The sequence below is a fragment of the Rattus norvegicus genome, chromosome 9 (genome assembly GCF_021556685.1).
Source record: "Rattus norvegicus strain SHRSP/BbbUtx chromosome 9, alternate assembly SHRSP_T2T, whole genome shotgun sequence".
NCBI lineage: Eukaryota > Metazoa > Chordata > Mammalia > Rodentia > Muridae > Rattus > Rattus norvegicus.
In genome coordinates, this window is record NC_141542.1 from 29,937,619 (window position 1) to 29,962,161 (window position 24,543).

The 24,543-nt window shown below is 46.7% G+C and overlaps 1 protein-coding gene across 1 annotated transcript in view; it reads right to left on the minus strand.

Annotated features, from left to right (window-relative positions):
- Positions 1-24,543, minus strand: part of Xpo5 (exportin 5) — a 38,362-nt gene that overhangs the window by 3,259 nt on the left and 10,560 nt on the right. Inside the window, 18 exon segments of the mRNA NM_001108789.3 lie at positions 428-490; positions 1,040-1,137; positions 1,550-1,596; positions 2,916-3,013; positions 3,900-4,036; positions 4,506-4,602; positions 5,083-5,183; positions 11,341-11,522; positions 12,300-12,399; positions 13,881-14,080; positions 14,673-14,762; positions 15,163-15,204; positions 16,451-16,606; positions 19,077-19,207; positions 20,679-20,807; positions 21,328-21,418; positions 23,191-23,316; positions 24,057-24,140. Coding sequence (NP_001102259.2) covers positions 428-490; positions 1,040-1,137; positions 1,550-1,596; positions 2,916-3,013; positions 3,900-4,036; positions 4,506-4,602; positions 5,083-5,183; positions 11,341-11,522; positions 12,300-12,399; positions 13,881-14,080; positions 14,673-14,762; positions 15,163-15,204; positions 16,451-16,606; positions 19,077-19,207; positions 20,679-20,807; positions 21,328-21,418; positions 23,191-23,316; positions 24,057-24,140 — 1,972 coding nt within the window.

Consider the following 24,543-nt stretch of genomic DNA (forward strand, 5'->3'; position numbering starts at 1 on the left):
GGAAGCCCTAGCCAGCCAGTGCTGAGCAGTGCTACACTGCCCTCTAAGTGTCCGTGAAGGACTGACAACCTAGATAGAGATTTGAATGACGCCTGGAAGCGAGCACTGCAGGAGCGTCTGGGTGCTGAGGACACTAGGGTATGTCACATGTGAGTGCTCATGCTACCAGGCACGAACTTCGTTACTGGAGGACAGGAGGAATAGTTTGGTCCCGTCCCTAAGACAGCCCACAGTGAGGGGGACAGGCAAGGAATTAAACGGAAACAGTGCAGGCAATCACAGGTGCTTGGGAGGAGATAACATAAGAGCGGAGACTGATGAGCGGAGAGGGTCATGTCATGGTAGAAGGAAACTGCAAGCAGGGCAGCACGAGACTATGGTAGGTCTGTCCTGTCTCTCTCTAAGGGCTGAGCCACCGCTCACTTACCGTCTCCATCCGCAGTGGGAGTGGCAGTGTGCTCGGCAGTCTTCTTTGACACACAACAAGCCACTAGGAGAGAGCACAGTTCCTAGGCTAGGAGAAGGTCCCGTCTACCCACTCCATAAAGCCTCCTCTCACCAACTATCTCAGGCCATCACTGGCCACATGAAGGCTGGTGGGCAGATACTGTCCACAGAATAAAAATCAGCTTCCCCGATAGAAGGTGGTATTCTGAGGACCCCAACCAGACAGGGGGTCCCTCCTCCAGTCAGTCAGCTAGGGGGACATCACAGACTACTCTTAGGGAAGGTGACTGACATATCCCTAACTACTTTGGATTGACAATAAATGACTAGTATTGAATCTGTCAACATTTCTGAACATAGAAATTGACATCCATGTTCAAGAATTAAACTTTTTTCTTATTTTATCAAGCTAGAAAGTTGTTGCCAACTTTGTTGTTCAAGTTCTCATTTTGGATCCCTTTCTTATTTGGTTGTGAACACTTCATTCAGAGACTGACTTGGACTATTAGCTTTTGTCTGTGTGGGGCCTTGTTATCCTTCAGCCTTGGGGTGGCCGGGTGAGCAGCTTCCCTGGTCCCCACAAGTCACTTACTGATTAGGTCCATGACTTCTCGGGTTAACATCCTCACCAGCTGTTCCTCCAGCATTTCTTGAGATTCGGGGTTGTCCTCTGCAATCTCATCTTCTCCACTGCCAAGAACCAGGGGACACATTCCATGAAAGAGCAAAATCGCCGAGGATAAGAAAAGTGGTGACCCGCACCTGCCCTCCCTAAGGCCAGTTCTATGCTGTTTCTCCCCATGTCTGTGTTCTGAAGCTGTTACCAGGGATCAACAGCAGGACACTGTCTTTTGAGACGGCTTCGTTGGAATAATGGAGGGCTCAGGAGAGGTAAGGGGGAAACCACAGAAAGGTTTGAGTTCAGTATCTGCCCACTCACTGGTAACAGCCTGTCCAGACAAACTGCCTCCCATCTAGGCTGGAGGTGGTTATAAACCACTGCCATTCTAGCCACAGGGTAGTCAGAACCTGCCTGCCCCTTCTTCCTTTCCCCACCGGAAGCTGGCTGCTGGCTCACCCACCAAGGAGGGGTACTCCTTACCACAGGACACTCCTCTGGTTGATGACATGCCACTTCTGAGAAAGCCTCTGGAGAGACAAGACAAGTGCTAGAATGGACAGAGGCTGGAGAACATGGCCTACTACTAATTTTTCTTCTTACTCTGTAGTCTAGGCTGTCCAAGAACTCACTATATAAGGGGCTGGGGATTTAGCTCAGTGGTAGAGCGCTTACCTAGGAAGCGCAAGGCCCTGGGTTCGGTCCCCAGCTCCGAAAAAAAGAACAAAAAAAAAAAAAAAAAAGAACTCACTATAAATCCCAGGCTCGCCTTAAACGTGTGAGTGATCCTCCTGTTCCAGCTTCCTTGGTGCTGGGATTATAGATGTAAGGGGTAACACACAGCCATTAAGGTGAACTATAGGCCCAACTAATTACCCAGAAAGAAACTCATTATGTCAACCTAAAGTCATTTTTCTAAATTATAAACTAAATTGTACCAAGGCCCAAATATGAAAAAAGGAATCTAAAACAGGAACTTTAATTAATGTTAGCAATAACTTTTGATTTAGTCAAGACAGGAAAGAGTTGAATTGTTGGAACAGATATCAAACTTCTATGTTACAAGTATTGAAGAATTCAATATTTGCATTTATTGCCAATCTAAGGGATTCAGGGATGTCAGTCACCTTCCTGTAACAACATCTCCCAAGCCAGGCAGACCAAATGCAGTGAAAAGGAGGTACGGTTTCTATAGCCTTACTCTGCTGACTGACAAGGACAGAATGTCAACCATCTGCTGAAACTGATTAACACTGAGAAGTTCTGGTTCTCTCTGGAAACATCTGTTCTCTGTCAAGCTGTCTACTGCTTCATCCTAGAGCCATGAGCAGATGCAGAGGAAACAGTCCTTTGATCATCTCTCCTCACTGGAGGACTTAAGCAGGACTGTTTGTTGCCCCGTAGCAACAAAGCTGCCTGTCTCTCTGGGACTGCTCTACACACAGCAGCAATCATCTGCTGGGGAGACACCTCACAGACGGCATGTTGGCGCTGGGGGAGCACTTCAGGAGCCCCTTAGGGTAAGACTCCAGAGCAGCCATGCACCCTTGTGTGTGTGTGCATCTGGTGCTCTGTACGGGCCATGTGCACACCTGTGTTGAGGCTGGAGATGAAGTGTTTCTGTCCGCCTTCATCATAGTTTTGAATCTCCCCGAACTTGGAGCTTATCAATTATCATAGTCTGTTGGGCCAAAGAGCTCCAGATGCTGTGTGGTTACAGATGTGTGGCAACACGCCTGGCTTTCATGTGTCTTCTGGAGATCTACATTCATGTCATTACACTTTATGGGCGCTTTACAGCCTGAGCCGTCTCCCCAGTTCTCTTTGCCCACTGCGCCGACCCACTTACCATGTGAAGGTAGGTGAAGAGCGGTCCAAGGATGGGAGATATCAGGGTCTCATAGTGTTCTGGGGGGCAGAAGAGCACGAGGGGCTTCACGAAGACACGTGCTACCGCAGGTTAAGGAGTTCCTCATATGAGCAGGCCATTCTTTCTCCAGCCAACAAGCTGCACTACCGGGCAGTCTACTAGGGCTTTCGAGTGCCAACCATGTCCTGTGTTGGCAGGAAAACCACTCCTGCTTGACCTGGAATCCTAAACTGCAAATACTCAATGTCTTGTGCATCAGCCTAACTGCCTTTTCTGTTTAGCTGTACATCCCAGGCCCGCGCTGCTGAGGAGACTTAAAAGACATCCTACACAAAAGGCTCTGGATGAACACGAAGTCTTGAGTGTTCTTTTGTACCAGCCTTCATCTGTAGCTCCAGCTACCAGGAGGCTAAGGAAGATGGTGAGCCCAAGATTTCCAGGTCAGCCTGGAGAACACTGAGATTGTTACTCAAAACCAAAACAAAATAAATCCAGGAGTGGTAGCAGCCAATACTTAGGAGGCATAGGCCGAAGAGAGAACTCTAAAATAAATAAATACAAAACCCAGGTGGTTCATGCCTAGAATCCAGCATTTAGGAGGTTAAGGCAGGAGGGCAGCATGTGTAGGGCTAGCCTAAACTACATATATACCGTCCCTGGCAAACCCAAACCGACTAAAAAGAAGCACTGAACAAACTGTAGAAAAGAAAATAAACTTGTTATATTTCTAAGAAGTAGGAAGACAATAATTTATCTCCAGAGAGACCCTCTGAGGGTTTGTAAAATACCCCACCCTCACTGGAGCTGCCTTCCTGTTTTCCCCGTCTTACTCTTTCTGTCTGGAAAGGGATCATGCGGCACTGAAGTCCACTGTCCCACCAGTTCCTTGCAGTCAGGTCTCCCTCCCTCTCACTCCTCTCTCTAGTTTTCTGGCCTCTGGGTTGTCAGGGCATTTGAGGATATGAAGCATAGATCTGAGCCGGAAGTCAGGAATATTGTTCAAGTTGACGAAAGCTGAACCAAGGAGCTGGGTAGCAAGGTCCTCCACAGTGTAGAAATCTTGTTGCATGGAAGGGCCTGCCTTCCCTAGGATGTGGTAACTGTAAGGCAAAGTCACTGGTGTTGGTACTCAGTGCTGTCAGACCTGCTCAAGGGTCCTGCAGTGCTTGGTAGACCGAGGCTGCAGCTCAGTGTGGTGTGCATGTGCTGGGTGTCACTAAGCCCTGTAACCAGAACAGAAACCTGGCTAGCTGCCTCCCACTGCCCACGAGGAAGAGATGACAAGCACTCAGATGAGAGCAGACGCACTCCCCTCTTAACTCTTGGCTCATCGCTATGCATGAGCATGGACACAGTTGGTGTAAACTTCAAGTCACAGCCAGGGCTGTGAGGTGACACAGTAAGGTGCGATGTAGGAAAGCAGGCTGCTCCGTTAGAATGAACACCAACTTCCCTTCTACTGCTTGCTCCACCTCACCCCTACCCCAGAATTCCCCACCAAAGTCTGTGTTAGCTTCCCTACAGAATGAGTGTTTAGTGAGGACGCATGGAGCAGTGCTAGGCCGTTACCAGTTTTCATAGAGGATGCCGAAGAACCGCTGCATTCTTTCCAAAATGGTTCTATAGACAGGGTGGTCATTGATTTCCAAGAGAGGCTGAGGTAATCCTACAAATAAGAAGTGGGCTGGGAACATGCTTTTTCCCAAAGAGCCAACAGCCAAGAGCAGGCGTGTATGTCTGTGAACAGGTGTACATTACAAAGCAGTGGCCGTAAATTCCAGTCAGCAGAGTACTAAAACCATCGTGAAGTTGTTAGACCTTTCTCCTCCTCCCATCCTCCTGCAACTGGGTACGAGACCCAGGGCCAGGTCCACGACAGTTAACCCAGAATCTCTCCTGCATCTGACATAGTTAGCTTTCACTAGTCCTTCAGGAAGGAACTTCCCAGACAAACAGGTTGGGCCTCCAAACTGACACTCTCCCAAGGACCTGCCTCTTTCCTTCCTAGCAGAGTCCACATTTAAGACTATTTTGTCATTTCTGTCTTTATCAAAGGTAAGAATGAGTGATTTTATCAGGGTGAAAATTGAGAGACCTGGTCAGGGGAGGTTAGGATGAACCTGACAGGGAGGTAAAGCCTTCTTACCTAATATTGCCGTTTTTTCAGATTCAACAATATCCAGAGCCTTGGTGAAAGGCTCTGCCATTTTGGTTAGCATCTCCGGTGTATATAAAGTATTGTGAGTTCTGAAAGAAATAAGGGCGTCAGGTAAACATCTGGCTAGCCTTCCAAACAGATTCCCCCATCATCACTACCCTCAAGAAAGGCAACAAAAACAAAGAAAAAAAAAGAGGATTCTCCAGAGAAAGATGCACTCTTGAAGTGTTAACTACATTGTGTACGATCTCCCTGGCCTAATAACACATCAAATCCTGAGATCGAAGGACAGCCACAACAATATGACTCTAAAGCAAAATCCGTTTAGGCTTGAGTTGATGGAGGACACTCCCAGTTTTCTGACTATTTGGTGGTACCTAACGGTCTTAGTTAGGGTTTTACTGCTGTGAACAGACTCCATGACCGAGGCAACTCTTTTTTTCTTTTTTCTTTTTTTCGGAGCTGGGGACCGAACCCAGGGCCTTGCGCTGGCTAGGCAAGCACTCTACCGCTGAGCTAAATCCCCAACCCTGACCAAGGCAACTCTTATAAGGACAACATTTAACGGGAGCTGGCTTAGAGCTTCAGACTTTTAGTCCATTAGCATCATAGTGGAAAGCATCCAGAAAGCATCCAGGCACACGTGGTGTTCTAGGAGCTGAGAGTTCTGTCTTTAAAGAAAGCCAGGAGCAGACGGCCTCTTCCGCACTGGGTGGAGCTTCAAAGCCTACCCCACAGTGACACTGACTCCAACGAGGCCACACCTCCTAAAAGTACCACTCTCTATGGGCCAAGCACTTTCAAATCACCACACCAATGAGAGTATTGTCCGTGACACGAATGTGCCAGAGCAGGACACGGAGCAGCGGTATGACCCACCTTTCATTTCCTAGTCTCTGTTTATGGAGCACAGACCTGACAAACGTCAACACAGCTTCCAAGAGGAAAAAATTCAAACATGTTCCCTATCAAAATGCCATGTGTTACCAAGGGACAAGGACCTGAAACAGGACCTGCCTGGCTCCTGCTCACACTAACTACTTCACTGTACAGTCAACAGCCACATCCATCCTTGCTTTTCTGGAGACAGGGACCAAACCCAGGACCCAGGACTGAAAAACCCACTGTAGTGTGGGGCTTTACCCCTGGGTTTACCAACTCTAAAACAGTCACTGATTTAATTGTGATGTGTGTGTAGACCACATGAGCTTCTGTGCCCGGGTAGGCTAGAAGATGAATCAGATCCCCTGGAGCTGGATGTAGTTGTCAGCTACCTGATGGGGTGCAATGAACCAAACCCCAGTCCTGTGAAAGGGCGGCAAGTGCCTTTTAAGCTCGGAGCCATTTCTCTAGTCACCTCAGCTTTCTGTTGACTTAAAAAAAGAGGAAAATATCTTATTAATATTAGATAGCCCTTCTGGCCTGGGGCCTGCTATACAAATTTGGCAGGCCTTGATCTCAGAGATTTTTCCCATTTTACCTTCTGGAATTACAAGTGTGAGTCACTTTAGATGACTCCCTTTTGAGGCGAGATCTTGTTAACTTGTCCAAGCTAAGCTGGCCTTGAACTTACTCTACAGCCATAGTGACCCTTGAACTTTCTAATAAAAGCCCAAGGATCAAGCTGGGAATCCTATGCTTCTCCTGAAAGGTGACTTTAGAACATCTGCAGTATCGAGCACTGACAGACAGACATGCATCACAGAATGACGTGCTGGTCAGTAATGCACACAAGAGGGATCCCATCAGACCAACCATGAGATGGACACCACAGTGCATGCAGCTGCACTGAGACTGTAGTGGATACAGTGCAACAAACATGTTACATCGACAGTCACAGAACACTCCAGCCTACAATTATGTATGGCATGGAATACATACATGGCAATGAGAACCAGTGATTATCACTTCATGAATTATTGGGAGTTTAAAAAAACTCCCAATCAGACCAGGCATGGTGGTGCACACCTTTAATCCTAACCCTCAGGAGGTAGAGGTAAGAGGAACTCACTAACTTAGTGGCCAGCCTAGTCTTACACAGTGAATTTCAGGACAAACAGGGCTATGTAGAGATGTCCTTTCTTAAAAAACAAATCAAATAATTAAAAAAAATACAGCAGAGTGCTTTTCTTTCCACAATCTAATAGGGGATTTAAAAGAAGTTTCTAAACAGCCTTAGTCTCGTGCCAGTCCAGAGGTTTCATATCCTAGACAGTGTTCTCCCAGCGTGTCAGTGGCTGTGAGAGCTTTGTCTTCTGAGACTGGGTCTACTCTGTGGTTCAGGCTGCCCTGGAGTTTTTGTTCTGCTGCCCCATCCCTGGCTCCTACAGAGCTATCGGCAGACGGAGGTGGGGAATGGATGCTCAGAATCCTGACCCTGACCCTGGGCAGCCTAAGCTAATAAAGTGCCTCCATGTGGAGGTGGGGAGTGGATCCACTTGCAGAATAAAGATGTGAAGAAAAATGTGTGGGGCTGGGGCTGGTGAGATGGCTCAGCAGTAAAGGTGCTTGCCACTAAGACTGATTTGATCTGAGTTCAATCCCTAGGACCAATAGGGTAGAAGAAGAAAAAAAAAACCACAGCTTTTTCTAAGTCGTTCTCTGACCCCGTTGGCATGCCTGAGTTTACAAAGTGAGCAAATATTAAAAAGAAACAACAAAGGCCTAAGGGATGGCTCACCAGCCATGAGCACCTGCTGCTCCTGGAGAGGACAAAATTTTGATTCCCAGCATCCACACAGTGATTAGTAACTTCTTGTAACCAGCTCCAGGGGATGGCACGTTCCTTGGCCTCTGTGGGGAGCCCACAGAAGGTAGCAGGCTAGCCCAGAGCTAGCTGTACAGATGGTAGCAGGCTAGCCCAGAGCTAGCTGTACTGTACAGTCAGGTCTTGAACTTGTCCTCCTGTTCCGTCTACCACACAATGAGCTCAGTGTAAAGACCTCTAATAGGCTTGTTGCTTTGTTTTTAAAGATTTATTTATTTATTCTGTATGAGTGCACTGTAGCTGTCTTCAGATGCACCAGAAGAGGGCATTACAGGATCTCATTACAGGTGGTTGTGAGCCAAGCTTCTTCAACAGTGAACGGTCCCTGAGGAGGGGCACACTCTGTGGCAGAAGCTGCTGTAGGCTGTTTGGGATGCTCTAGGGACGCACACAGGCCTTTTGGTGACTAAGCTGTCTTTGAGACACCTGTACTCCCAAATGACCTCTATAAACTCACCCGTTCACCAACGCAGACCTCTTACTAGTGCCCTGTCTAGAGAACAAAGACAGATGACTGTTTCTCCAGGAAAAGTATCTGACACTGAGATAGGAAAATTGTATGTTTAAGGTCAATCTGACTTGAGCAAGGTTCTCAGAAAAATAAAAACAAAAACAAAACTACACTCTGCTCAATTTGTAGTATTTTGCTTTCTGAAACAAAATTCTCTCAGAAGTTTAGGATCATGGTAATAGTATAAAATAATGTCTGATATAATTACTTGAATGAATTTAAATTGACTCTGAGCAAATGAGTCATAGTTTGTTTCTCTCTCTCTCTCTCTCTCTCTCTCTCTCTCTCTCTCTCTAAGGTCTTGGAGCTGGAGAGATGGCTCAGTGGTTAAGAACACTGGCTGCCCTTCCAGAAGACTTGGGTCCAATTGCTAGCATCCATAAGGCAGCTCACAACTGTCTGTGACTCCAGTTCAGGGAATCTGACAACTTCATACAGACATACATGTAGTCAAAATGCCAAAGCACATGAAACAGAAATAAGTAAATCTTAAAAAAAAAAAAAAAAAAAAAAAGACAAGGTCTTACTATGCAGCCTTGGCTGGCCTAGAACTTGAAGACCAGTTCTGGCTGATATCAGCCTGACTCTGCTCCCGAACACTAGTAGTAAAGGCGTGTGAAACATGCCCATTTGCTTTGGGTGTTTTTGAGACAATGTTTTGTGCCCAAGAGTCTCCTGCTTTAGCCTCAGGTGATCTGATTACATGTGCTGTAACGGGCTTTGCAGTATACCCGACCTCTGCTTTTTTTTTTTTTTTTTTTTTTTGGTTCTTTTTTTTCGGAGCTGGGGACTGAACCCAGGGCCTTGTGCTTCCTAGGTAAGCACTCTACCACTGAGCTAAATCCCCAACCCCTCCGACCTCTGCTTTTACTCATTATTAAATGTGACCATAACAGACAGACAGCCTAAGCTGGGTATGGTAACAGTTGGAAGACAGAAAAAGGACCAAGAGTTCAAGGTCACGGTGAACTATAAAACACAAAAGGGGCCTGGGGAGATGGCTCGGAGAATAAAGTGCTTGCTGTGCCAGCACTCGCCCATAACCCCAGGGCTGAGGTGGGCAGAAACAGGCACAGCCCAGGGGTTCTCTGGCCAGGCAGTCTCACCAAACTTCCAGGTTTAGGTTCAAGTTGGAGACTGTGTCTCAAAGAATAAAGCAGAGAATTAACAATGGAGAGACACCCTGACATTGGTCTCTGTCTGCACATACCTGTACATTAGTGCAAACACCCCCCCAACACACACCGCAAACACACACATACACACAAAGGGCTGGTGGTACACTGCTTCAAAAGCAACAAAAAGAAAGAACCAAAAAACTTTCCACCATTCCTGTTCACAGTTGCTGGGGGCATGATCATCACAACCATATCTGAAAGCCGCCCTCGCCAGGAAAACTAAAAATACACATAACTTACAACTCAGGAATTCTGCCCTCCCGTGTATAACCAAAGAGATTATGCAAATATCTTACAAGTACATTCCTGAGATGGCGAGAGGAGCTTATTATCAAATTTTTGTATGTGTATTATTAATAATCTGTCCAAAAGCCCACTGGGGCCAGTAGGAGACAGGACAGCCACACAGCAGAATACCACACAGACAGAAAAAACAGACCTCAGCTACACAGAACTTGCATGGCTCCCACGCCATGATGTTGAGCAAAAGAAGTCAGAGGCCAAGGACTGCATATTTGTAGTATCTTCACTTACATGAAGTTTGAAAGCACACTTCTCATAACCAGTAAGCCTGGACTGACTAGCTTTCATTTGCGCAGGTTAACTCATGTGGCCCAGGATAATGCTTCCGACTTGCTCATGTGTACATCAAACTCCAGGGTAGCTTGTTAACATATGGAGTCTGCAGAGGGTTCCTAATTCTGCTTTTTTTTTTTTTTGGTTCTTTTTTTCGGAGCTGGGGACCGAACCCAGGGCCTTGCGCTTCCTAGGTAAGCGCTCTACCACTGAGCTAAATACCCAGCCCCCTAATTCTGCTTTTTAAGCAAGGGCTCAGGTGGCTGCTGATGCCACAGGTGTCACAGTGAAGCATGGCACAAACTGAGGTGAAAGACATCAAGCTCTCCTCTGGTTTCTGAGCCAATGGATGTCTGGCCTACATGAGCTCAGTCATGAGTGAGAAATTCATTTTAGTGCACATGGACACCATCTGGAGAAATACTCCTACAGAAACCCAACTGTCCCACTCCAACAAGCCATTCCCTTCCCGGTAAAAATGTAGACAAAATAACCTTCAAGCAGGCATGAGCTCTAAAGAGTAGGAAAGAGCGGGGATGTACCTCAGTGGTATGCTGTGGTCACAGATGCACAAGGTCCATCCACGTCAGTCCCACAGCACCAACACAGGAACAGCAAACCAACAACAAAACCTACCAGACTGCAGTTTTTAAAAAGTCAGGTGCTGGTAGTGTGCACGCTTTTAATCCCAGCACTTGAGAGGCAGAGGTGGATCTCTTTGAGTTTGAGGATAGCCTGGTCTACAGAGTGAGTTCCAGGATAGTCAAGGCTACACAGAGAGACACATCTTGAAAAACCAAAACAGGATATAACAGACAACACCATTATGTCTATAGCGAGAGTATACCTCACCCAGGGAAGACAACTGCCCTTAGAGAGAAGAGCCTCTGAGGCTGGAGAGATGGCTCAGTGGTTAAGAGCACTGACCGCTCTTCCAGAAGTCCTGAGTTCAATTCCCAACAACCAAATGGTGGCTCACAACCATCCGTAATGAGGTCTGATGCCCCCTTCTGGTGTGTCTGTAGACAGCTGCAGTGTACTTACATAAATAAATCTTAAAAAAAAAAAAAAAGAAAAGAAAAAGACAAAAAAAAGAGCCTCCTCTCTCAACAGAATCAGGACCTATTTCATACCACCAGTGCGATCAGATATAAAAGATTAAACTTTTGAGATTCTTAGGGTTAAAATAAAAACAAAGAATATCTCTGACTCACCTTACGAGGGCAAGCAAATTGTCGAGAAGTCTGAGGATCTGCTCTGTGCAGGGGTTACGGAAGACTGGATTCCCACTGGGTGTATAACCCACCACGAACCCCCCAGCTTTGGCTTCTTCTAGGTCGGAAGGCCAGGTAGTTCGTCTCATAACCCCCAGGATGCTGTACACACAAAAGCTCATCTATGGAGAATGGAAAATACAGTGGGGCTTAAGGGGGAAAGCATTGTGACTTGTATTCAAGTGACAGCTCAGCGACAGCGACAGAGACAGGGAAAAAGCCTGTCTCTCCCACCCCGGCAAGACCTCAGTCCTTGTCTTTATGGTTCAGTCCAAGGGAGGTAGGTCTTCTCACTGCCGTTTTCAGGACCAGTGGTAGGAAGCTCTGGAAGCTTCCTTTTCATTAGGATGTCTTTCCAGGGGTTTAGGACCCTGGGGTAGGGGTGGCTTGGATGAGCTCAACCACCAGGTGTTTAAACTGCCATTTTTACCTGACCCTCCATCCAGGACTCCAGTTTGCAGCCTAACCCCCAACCCCTCATGCCAGGCTGATCACGTGTCTTTCACCAGAGTGGCTTATTGAGTACCGATGCACTGGGAAGCCTCAGGTTCTCAAGGTTTGGCCATCACCTAGGACTTCACATGCCAGAGAGCAATAGCAGGGAGGACTCACCCTGCGACCAAGTTCTGACCTACTTCCTCATTACACCTCCATCTTCCGAGCTACTTAGGGATCCTTAAAGCCAAAATAATGACTTCATAGAAAAGACCATGTGCTCTGCTGTGAGAACTAACTCAAGAATTCAAGACTAAAGAAGAAAAGAAAGGAGAAGCTTAGGGCAGGAGAGACTCTTGGGTCTCTCACCAGTACAGATACAACAAATCTGAGAAACTTGATAAATGAAACCCCTACCTACTGCCCCTGGCCAGTCAAACTTCCCACTCCCAGGAGAGTCTTACTCGTGCACGGTTCAAGCCACACGGGTCCTGCGCAGCCGGGTCACAGCTCTTCAGATCAGCACCCACATAGGCAATGAAGGCGTCAATATCTGACAGTGCTCTGAAGCGAGGGGGGAAGAAAAGTTACATCGTGATCTTTGTTTAGACAAGCTGGTGTATGTGCACGTCTGTGTGTGGGTATGTATATGGGAGTGCGGGTGATCTCAGAGGCCAAGAGACCACTGGGTCCCCTGGAGCTTGTTACAGATGCTAGGAGCAGGTCAGCCTGGTGCGGGGCACTAACTCTGGTTGTCTGAAAAAGCAGTAAGCTTTCTTAACCACTACACCATCCCTCCAGTCCCTACATCATGATCTAAAAAAAAAAAAAAAAAAATGGGGGGAATGCTTGCTTGCATCTATGTATACCTGTGCACCACATGACTGTTTAATTCCTCAGAGGCTAGAAGAGGGCTCTGGATTCCTTGGGGTGGAGTTACAAATGGTAGTGAGTTACCATGTAGGTGCTTGGAACTGGATGAACCTGTGTCCTCTACAAGAGCAATAAATGTTCTTTTATCAGCAGAGCCATCTCTCCAGCCCCCCAAATTTTGTTTGCTTCCTCTGAGACAGGACTGGCTGACAGGGAATCCAGATTGGTGTGTACCTCTGATGGTACTAAAGGTACATGCCACCACAGCTCCCAAGCGTCACGCCTTTAAGGAAAGACACTCTCCTCCACAAGGGCTAGCAGCAGGCAAATGAAGCATCATTACCACAGGTTTGTCATCCCAGCACTTAAGAGGGCAAGAAGGATCAGAGTTCAAGGTCATCCTTGGCTACATGGTTATCTAGAGGCCAACCTGGGTTCAGTAGACCCAGTCTGGAGAAACTAAGTTAAAAAGAGCTGAGAGACAGGTTATCTGTTAAAGGTGTGTGCTACTGAGCCAAACCAAGCAGCGGTTGTTACAGGACAGTTAAATCACACGAATTATAAGCTGTAACTGAAAGTTTGTGGTAACATTCCCACTCCCCGGGGCTGGAGAGATGGCTCAGCAGTTAAGAGCACCGACGGCTCTTCCAGAGGTCCTGAGTTCAATTCCCAGCACCTACATGGTGGCTCACAACCATCTGTGATGAGATCTGATGGCCCATTCTGGTGAGTCTGAGGACAGAGATGGTGTACTTATATACATAGTATAAATCAATAAACCTTTAAAAAAAATTCCCCACTCCCAACTATCACTGTGTATTTTATAAATTAAGACAGTGACAAGAGAAACAGGTTCTCCACCATGTGGACAACCCAGGCACCATGTCCGCAGATCCTACTGTGATCCTTCCTAGCTGCTCTCGTTTCTCCAAAGGTGCTGAGGGCGCACTGCAAACGTGCCACAGCGTTGCGTGCCTATGAACGTGCTAGCCACCTCTGACCACTCCTACTGCAGCGCTGTAGAGCAAGGCAGCATTTTCTGAGATGAGATGATGTCACTGAGAGAGCCAGCACAGCCCTGCATCCTCAGCCCCCATGACACAGTTCTGGAAACATACCAACCAGTTCTCCTCAAGTGCTGTCACAGTCAGTGGCCCCCAAATCCCCTATACCTGCACATTTCTTCAGAGAGCCAGATGTTGACCACCGGTGCCATCAGCTCCTCTAGGAATAACTTCTGCCGCTCATAATCCTTAAACTGGTTGCTAACGAGAACCAGGGCTTCCATGAGAGCACACTTCTCCATCTGGGTCAGGAGGAGCTCATTGGAGAGGAGTTGCTTCACATGGCTATAAAGCATGTCAAAATTGGGCTGCATATCACAAAGAAGAAAGGCTGATTTCAGAGAGTCGAGCCAGTCAAGAATGCCAGAAAACCATCACTTAATAGCTTTGTCACAGTCTTCCTTGTCTGAACAGCACGGAACCAGGTAGGGGCGGTTCTGTTTGGCGCTTCCCAACACTGATGTCACTGTCTATTCACCAAGATCTACCTGCTGCTTATACACAGAAAAAGCATTTTCTGTGCATTGACAGAAGCAATTTCAAAGAGCCATTCATCTTGAGGGGTGAATTCAATTACCTTCAATCCTGTATTACTAGGACAGCAGTTTTAACTTGTGGGTTACAACTGCTTTGGGGTTGCATATGAGATATCCTGCATATCAGATACTTATATCACAACTCTATCAGTAGAAAAATTACAGTTATGAAGTAACAGCAACATAATTTTATAGCTGGGGGTGACCACAATGTGGGGAACTGTATTAAAAGGTCGCAGCATTAAGAAGGCCGAGAACAGCTGTTCTATGTAAAAAGAGGAAGAACTGACCAACTCAAGAAAGCTATCTGCACAAGACCAGTCAGCCAGGGTCCAGCAGACTCAGCCGGGGTCCAGCAGCTTACCAGAACAAGGTCTGGGTAGTCTCGACACATCTTGTTGATGGAGGAACACGCATGTCTCCTTACATTCCTGACTGCCCGAGTCCTGGGGGCCTGCAGAGAAACACCCCCAACCCAGAGACACTAAATACCGCTCTCTCGTGCACCTGACGACCATGTAACAGTTAGCAGAGTCACAGCCCCATGAACCTATGTTCAGACTTGCCCTAGGATGACGCCTCCAGAGAGACGCCTGTGACCATCCGCTTCGCTAACCAGTCCATACACACAGAAATCCAGGTTAAGTGTGGGTGTGAGGGACTTACACTTAAGCGTATGAGAAGTTAGAGGCCAGCAGTTTAAATCAATGCCTCGGCTTTGCATGGCTGTGTATGCCTGCAATCCTGGCACTGGGGGGCAGTGGTAGGAAGGTCGAATTAAGGCCAGCCAGAGATACATAGTAAGACCTGTTCCAAAAAATAACCCCAAACAAAAAGGAAAACAGTGGTCTTACCTTACTTTCCCCAACAGATTCAAAAGTGACAAATGAAAAGAGCTGAGGGAGAAGAAAAGCAACAGTCATTACTCTCTGTCTCTAAGTGAGCACCAGCTCCCTCCCGCCCACCCTGCGAGTATGTTCTTGGCATCCACATGCTGGCAGGGGAAGGGTGGAGGAGGTCACTGGCGTTACAGGTCACAATCCACTTTCTCAGGTGTCTACAGAAGGCTCAAGAGCCCTGACTTTCCCTCTGCATTTATAAAGTAGGAGGTGGGGGTTTCTAGACCCATCAGTCTATGCCATCACCTACAGCGCAGCTGAGGACAGCTCTGATCTGCACGAGCCTTTCGGTACCTGCCCCTCTGCTCTTTCCCTCCAGCAGTGCGGGTGCTGCCTTGGCCTCCAGAATGGAATAACACTGGCCCAAGGGGCAATTTAAGAAACCCACTGGCCCTTTCCCAAGGCTTAGTGGGCTTCTACTGAGTGCAGTACGGTCTTCGTTCCTTTGGCTAGCTCTCTCTGTTGGGTTAGGCAGGGTGGGACCTTTGCCCTCTGTGCTGCTCCTTCACTGATGCGGAGACTGGATTCCTGGCTAGAGCAGGATGTCTCCAAGTGTACACACAGATCCTGTTTACCACTGCTAAACGCCCGGTCCTTTAAAAAAATACTTATGCACTTTATGTACATGAGTGTTTTGCATGTATGTATGCCTACATCACTGGCTGTGAGGAACCACATGGGTCCTGGGAACTGACTCTGACCCTTGGCAAGAACAGCCGGTGTTCTTCCCATCTCTCTAGCCTCATTACACTTTCAGTCTTGAGATAATGCCTACATTTTATCTCGGCACCCCTCAAGCCTAGACATTTAATCTCCTATCAATGCTGAGAGCTGTTTTAATTGTAAGGTTTTATATGAACTTCAGATGCAGTGGGGCCTCTTACCATGAAACGAACCACTAAATCAGAGACCTAAAAATTATCCATGCTGTTCCTGACTCAAAATCTCCACCACCAAGCCAACAGCACACTTAGAAGCCTCTTCAGTTTTCCTGTTTCCCAGCACGGAGATGCATCTACTCATTGCAATGCCCTGTGGGAAGACACAGTGTCTGTGCCTGTGTCTTTCCAGTGGTATGCAACAATAGGGTACCAGTGCAGCATCTCACCCATGTAAGCACCAGGCAAACCACCTAACACACGAAAACACACCTGCCCCTTCATCAGTTTATAACACACACTTTCAAACAGTTACAAAACCGGACTCATACTTTAAAATAAAATTCGTAAAGATGGGATCATACCTTCGAGAAGACCTGGGGCAAGAAGGCAGGCTTGTATGTGACAAATGGAAAGAGTGCTGAGACATTGGTGAGGACACAGGACAGGATGAGGGGATCCTTCATCTCAAAGTTCAAAACCAGCTGCAGCAGCTCTATCCCCTCATTTACCGGGAGCTCCTGTCAGGCAGGCACAAGAAGGAAGTCAGCAGGGCTGCAGCGCAAGAACCACCACCAGCACACGTTTTCTTCACACCGTAGGTTTAAAACTATGACATAGGAGCATATATGACTGCACGCAGTGCACGTACAAGCAGTGTTAGTGTTTCTGGGAACTGAAGCCAGAGCCTCGTGTATACATACTAGGAAAGGGCTCGACCACTGCCTATCTCAGCCCTTTGTCCCTAGCCCCACAACTCTGTCTCCAGACTGTTTTTACATTTGCTCAGGCTGTCCTGAACTCAGAGCCCAAGATAACTTTGAACTTGTAGTCCTACTCCAGGCTTTCAAGTATTTACAATCATAAGCCCAGCTTATATACTTTTGAACCATTAAAATCTAAACCACTAAAGCACTCCATTAGAAATTCCATAATTGGGGCTGGAGAGATGGCTCAGAGGTTAAGAGCACTGTCTGCTCTTCCAGAGGTCCTGAGTTCAATTCCCAGCAACCACATGGTGGCTCACAACCATCTATAATCAGGTCTGGTGCCCTCTTCTGGCCTGCAGGCATACATGCAGGCAGAAAGTTGTATGATGTATACATAATAAATAAATAAATGTTTAAAAAAATAAAAAATAAAAAAAAATTCTATAATTAATGCCAACAAGCACAACAGGGATATATAATGATATATAATTTCCTATAAGTAAAAAAAGTTGGGGCTGGAGAGATGGCTCAGCGGTTAAGAGCACTGACTGTTCTTCTGGAGGTCCTGAGTTCAAATCCCACAAACCACATGGTGGCTCACAACCATCAATAATGAGATCTGATGCCCTCTTCTGGTGTGTCTGATGACAGTTACAGTGTACTCATATATATAAATAAATAAATCTTTAAAAAAAAAAAAGTTTCCATTTTCATGGATAGATGGATCGCTGCCTTAGCTGAATCCCTTAGCTGGAGAGCACCTATATTTTAGGACCCAAAAGGCAGAGACAATAAGATTGCCACAAGTTCAAGGCCAGCCAAGCTACACAGCAAGTCTCTGTGTCAAGTAAATAAGTACATTTTCAATGAGTTCATTTGAATAGATTTTGAGGGAATGGCTAAATTTGTGGTGTTAAAAGTTAATCTACTTCCTTTAAGATTTATTTGACTATCTTTGTGTGTGTGTGTGTGTGTGTGTGTGTGTGTGAGTGTGTGTGAGTGTGTGTATGTATGTACATGCATATGCACATTCTCAAGCATGACTGCACACATGGGTACACATGAATGCCTGAGAGTACAGGTGTCCTCTAAGGCCAAAGGTGTCAGATGCCCTGGAGCTGAAGTTAAAGGCATTTGTGAGCCTGTAACTAACAGGACCCAACTCAGGCCCCCTGAAAGAACACACAGTGCTCTAAGGCACTGAACCGTCTCTCCATCCCCAACTTACACTGTCAACCACGCTTCATCTTACTTTCCTTTTAAGATAGGTGGGGGAATTGTTTCAACAGGCTCTGTCTATGGCTACATCACACTGCTCTGTAACGCCGTGGGCTTTCCTCATCACAATGTGACGCACTCCCCAAACGATCTCATCATCAGGGCGTCGCTGAAGGGGCTAAAGCTTCGCCTATGCGACAGTCGCCGCCTCTCCTGGACTAGAAACAATCAAGCTAATGCTACAATAGAAAGGAGGAGCAAACTTTTAGGCCTTCTACTCAAAGAATCTCTTGGCCAAATTCTTCCACTGAAAGGACATTAAAAAATAGAAGCTGAGTTGCTTCTGTTTACAATGGAGGAGGAAAATGGGCAGTCTGCAAACCGTCAGACTAGACAAACATGGCAAGACGTAGGCTAGAGCCTACTGCCTGCACACCCTGGGCACAAACACCATGAGGCTTCAGGAAGAAAATAACCCTACTACATTCTCATCAAATACCCATCTTTCAGGACTAGCAATCTAGCCCAGGGCCAGGGTTATAGCTTCAGAAGTGGTGCTTGTCTGTCTGTGCAAGGTCCTGGATTCAGCTGTCAGCAATACAGTGAGAAGAAAAGGGCCCAGTATAAAACCCTGCCACAACCAACAGGCACGTGCCCCCAATGATCAGTCATTATCCTGGGGAGGACAATGCCACACACCATGAACATTATGCTTTACTTGTCTTAACTGAGAAAGACGCTTTATCAAGAGGATGGCTCGACGTGATCCCCGTCTAAGTTCTCGTCACTGCCTTCACTACAGATTCGCCCTCCATGCGGCTCCTATGCACTACCAGGCACTGACCAGCCCCTCAACATGGATACCAAATGCTCAAGGGTTCACAATCCCAGATTTGAGTTTTGGTCTCAGCTCCCCCATTTATTACCTATTTGAACTTGAGCATGCACCTTACTATCTAAGTCTGTTTTCTCGTTTATAAGATGCATATCCCTAAGTCTCTCTATCCAACAACAATTTACGAAAAGTCACACGTCACTCGGTGAGCACGGGAAAGTTACTTACTTCTTTCTCTAGTGTTCGAAACATCTGGTTGATCACACTTTCCAAAAAAAAAGTCATGGCTTCCCACTGCACGTATGAAGGTGAGAAGATGGAGCAGAAGCCTCCCTCTCCAGTTCCAGCTGTAGAACATGCTTTTGAAACACACATGCAAACACTTATCAGTGTGGGAGGAGAGCAGAAGGCACAGCGAGCCACAGCTGGCGCCCTGAGGACCACGCAGTAATTGAGAGGTCCAGGAGAGGGGATCTGGGCGCCCCAACGTGAGAAGACTGAGGAGGTGCTCAGCTTCCTCCCCGTGAACCACCTGAACTCACTTCCATCCAGTCTCTTGAGAATATGCACGGAAGGAAACAGTATGGCTTACAAGGCCCTGACAAATATTAATTGCTCCCCTCCTTAGGTGGAGATCCCCCAAATCAACATATCTGAGAACATAAGGAATTGTTCCAAGCTAGCTGTTGCCCAGCACTAGCCCCATTACTCAGCATTTATTTACAAAGTCCTGTGTGGACCCTGGGGTTTGGGAATGCTAAGGGTGGCATGGGAACACCACACTCAACGGCTGATGGACAGGACAGTTACATCTGAGACCAGCTTGGGCTACATACCAAGCTCTAGGCCAGCCTAGGATAGACACACTGTTTTAAACACACACACACACACACACACACACACACACACACACACACACACACACACACACACACGGGAATTCTTAAGTTATAATATGCTGCTTAACAATCCAATAGCCTCATAGCAATTCTCAGAGCTCCATTTTGAGAAATGGTCTAGAGTCCAAATTCATAAACATCACTAGAACCCCTCCCCCAGAGGAAGCCACAGACAGATGCTAATAGACTAATTTCCAGCTTCTGTATAGTGCTGTCATTCACTAGTTTTGTCTTGTAGCAGTTCAGCTGGGTTTCCTCAGTCAAGCCAGACCTGCAGAGTGGATTTACAGTCCCAAGTGAATGTTACATCTCATCATTTAAATTCTTAGTGCTCTGGGAATGGCCATGACTGCAGCATGACTTGTCCTTGCTAAATCACCTCTCCTGCCTGATTAATCCTGCCCACTAAGCACAACATGCATGAGTAAGACAGAGATAAGGCAAACAGACACATTTAACTGGCTCAAGTGCTTGCAGAGGTAGGAATTTTGGTTTTATGTAAAATGAGGCTGCCCAAAGGCTCTGAGGTGTTTGACTGGGAAGTTCTTAAATTGTTCCTGGTATGCCTAACCAGAGATTCTTTCTGAATCAATGCACTGGCACTTGTTTAAAGCGGAAGTTAAGTCTAGACGTGCAGTTTGACTAAGGGGACACGGTAGAACCTGCAACAGTTGATTCTAGTAGGAAAGAAACATAGTCAAAGCTGATAGCGAGTCAGAGGTTTCGCCCTAATTTAAACAGCAGTGGGTATTTGGTATTATCTGTTTTGTTTTTTCTCCGTGAGGAGTTTTTTTGGAAGTAGGCAGTGGGCAAACTGACCTTCAGTCATGTTGGCACACTGCTCTGACATGTGCCTCTGGCTTATTTTTGTGTGTACAGTTTTTATACAATATTAACATTTAGTAATAGAAGACAAAAAGCAAAAACTAACAGTTCACAGGTCCAGTGTCAATAGCAGCTGACAGCTGATACTTGAGCCACTCTGCCGCCATCTGGAAGCTAGTCTTAGGATCCAGTCGACACACGCACCTCACCACCTCTCCATGCTGGGCTCGGGAGGCTGGCAAGAGAAGGATCTGAATCAACACCTGGGCACGAACTCAAGCCATTGTTTGCTCAGCTGCTGGGGCCTGGGTCGTACACTCATGTTCTAGATCACAGTGGCTCACTACAGCTTTGTTGAATTAACGAACCCCAAAACCTTAAAAAGTAAATTACCTCTAACAATGTCTTAGCAGCTAGACCCTGCAAGCAGCAAGCTAACATTGATTTGCCACATCTATGAAAGCCAAGGGGGCAGCTAGACAGGGCCATGTAGGGTGTGGCCACTGTGGAGAGCAGCCTGGCTCCTCAAAAGGTGCAACAAGTCATAGTGGTGGAAAGGAGAAATACAATTCATGGGCTTAGAATGTATCATGCTGAAATGTACTACCAGTACCCTTCTGCAATAAAAACCTGGAAATTAAAGAGAATTGCTCTCCAGGCCTGAGGACTGCTAATAGGAAGTCTCAGGTGTCACTCCCAGGATTACAGCAGTAGATGCCATTCTGAGAGTGCAAGGAAGAAGTTCAGCCACTTACAGTTGAAGAAAGCATTGAAGTCCTCATCACTGTCAAAGTCAAACCGGGAATATTCACAGCTGGGGCTGTCTGTTTTGGAAGGAAAACCCATCTGGGAAGGGAAAGAAAATCAGTGAGACAGGGGTAAGGACAGACCACTGAGAAGAGTCCACCACATCCAAAGCCCAAGAGGGGCTAAGGCTGCAGGGGATAGTTTACGAATGTAAGTACAGTATACTGGCTGGCTCCCAGCGCCAATGCTCTTCAGAGTGGTAAACAGAGAACACAGAAAGCCAGTATAATTTCTACATTCCTCAGTAACTTCCAGGGTCCATTTAAGGTCCAAGTATGAACACAGTTCAAAAAAAAGGTACTAATTTCATATGGAATAAGATGAGGGATTGGAAATTGCTTATTTTATTATGTACTGAGTACCAGAGGCTGAGTATCATGGCCCACACCTACATTCCCAGAATTTGAGAAAAGAGGCAAGATGATCTCTCCAAGTTTAAGGTGAGTTTTGTCTATATAGAGCTTCCGGGCCAGCCTGGGTCATATAGTGAGACCCTGACTAAAAACAAACCAAAACATACATACATACATACATACATACATACATACATACATACATACAATGCAAAAAGATATTGTAAAACCATAACAAAATTAGAACACAGTATGTGTTAAATAAATTCTTGAGGAAACAGAGTCCTCCTGTTCTCTGTCTTTATACCTTACGATGAAGAGCTGGCGTTGAGTTTGTATGTGTGTCAGTGCATCTTGCCTAGTATGTCCAAAGCCCAGGGAGGAGGGAAGGGGAGGGGAGGGGAGGGGAGGGGAGGGGAGGGGAGGGGAGGGGAGGGGAGGGGAGGGGAGGGGAAGAAAAGGGAAGATCAACAAAGGTCCAGCAGCTGCAGCTCTCCCAGATCTGAGACTTTCCCACACAAGCCTATGAGCAGGTCTCTGAAGAGCGAGCCCTCACTGTCACCACACCCCTATGTGCAGCCCCATCGCTCATGACTTCCAGAAACAATCCTTAGACATCATTCCATCTTAGAATCTACCTGCTTCTTCCCTCACGCATTTGCAAAACACTCTGCTACTCCTGCTTTACCGCCTAAGCAGCGATGAGTTCATTCCTGAGTCCTGCTCTTCCCCTAGCACGACTTCATGCTTTCTGTTTACGTGTTCTACACTATTGAAGAACAGGTATGACAGCCATTCTCACTGACTTCCTCCTCAACAGGAGAATTCTCCTAGAGGAGTTTAAGAGATTCAACAATGCCAGAGTCTTATGTACTCTCATCAACACCCTGCACACTCAGGATCTCACTGCTAAGACACCCTGCACACTCAGGATCCCACTGCTAAGACACTCTGCACACTCAGGATCCCACTGCTAAGACACTCTGCACACTCAGGATCCCACTGCTAAGACACTCTGCACACTCAGGATCCCACTGCTAAGACACTCTGCACACTCAGGATCCCACTGCTAAGACACCCTGCACACTCAGGATCCCACTGCTAAGACACTCTGCACACTCAGGATCCCACTGCTAAGACACCCTGCACACTCAGGATCCCACTGCTAAGACACTCTGCACACTCAGGATCCCACTGCTAAGACACCCTGCACACTCAGGATCCCACTGCTAAGACACTCTGCACACTCAGGATCCCACTGCTAAGACACCCTGCACACTCAGGATCCCACTGCTAAGACACTCTGCACACTCAGGATCCCACTGCTAAGACACTCTGCACACTCAGGATCCCACTGCTAAGACACTCTGCACACTCAGGATCCCACTGCTAAGACACCCTGCACACTCAGGATCCCACTGCTAAGACACTCTGCACACTCAGGATTCCATTGGTTACCTTGACCAAGTTCGTCATAGAAGCACGAAGATATTTTGGTATCACCGCTAACAGCGACGGATCCCGGGACAGAACTTCATGCCTGAAGAGGGCTCCCCACGTCATATGGGTTGAAGAGCGTAGAAACTAAATCAAAACAAAAAACCTACACATCAGCTTACGGATGTAGATATTACTTGAGCAAGACTGTCACTCAGCCTAGCAGTTCTCAAAAATAACTTTCCATAGGAAGAAACCACTCCATTCTGAAGTAACTTCTGCAGCACATCAGGATGGATGACTCGCTATGACACTCAATAAGAGAGTTGTGAGCCCTGCAGTATGGTCAGGACACCACTCAACTCTCTCTGTTATGAAGGGAACTAGAATCACAAAGTGACGAGAAAAATATTGAATTGAATGCAATTAATATCAAAGTAACAAAATTCACTAAACTTTTAAATTTAAATATTTTTTGTTCAAATCATCTAGGCCACACACCCCATGGAGCACAATTAGAAAGCCAGCCACTGTTGGGAAAAGCTGCTGACCAAGACAGTGAAGTGATGGCGAAATAGACTAATATTCTCTTTTCATTATCTGTCTCTGTATGTCAGAGCCAGAGGTCGGAGGTCATAAGCTTTCAGAAGCTGGTTCTCTCCTATCACCGTGGGCCCAGGGACTTACAAGATGGCCAGGCTTGCACGGCAAGCGCTCTTTACCCACTAAGCCTTCCCACTAGGTCCCGGGCACTTCAAAGCAACCCTCTAGTCCTTTCTTAGGTTCAGTGAAGTGACATTCAGACATGAATAGGAAATACTTCAGGCTGTCATGTGTGATGTGGGTTGACCATCCTGATACTAATAAGCTATTTATATAAAGCTTACCTGACTTGGGTGGGTTGTGAAAGCAAGAAAAGACTCCAGGTACATTCCAAAGTTTACCGGTGTTTGTATGTTAGCATCTAAGGCCTAAAGAAGAAAACGGAGCACATTAATGAGTAAGAAGCAGCTGAACAGAGGTGGGGAGGGGGTAGGGAGAATGATAATAAACAGGAAAGAGATAACATTTAATGCCTGATGTGTTGATCCATTTAGCCTTGATCCATGCCTGTTATCATCACCAGAAAGCTGAGACAGAAGCACGCTCAGTTTAAGAATAGACTAAGCTACAAAGAGACAGTGACTCAAAAAATTAAAATCAAAGGCTATAAGAAAACATGACTTCATCAGACCTGTTCTATTCATATTTTTGCGACTCCTCTATTCATCATTTCAATCCGGGTGTGGTCACACACACTTTTAATCCCAGCTCTTGGGAGACAGTGGCAGGTGGATCTGCGGCCAACCAGGCCTACACAGTGCGATCCAGGAC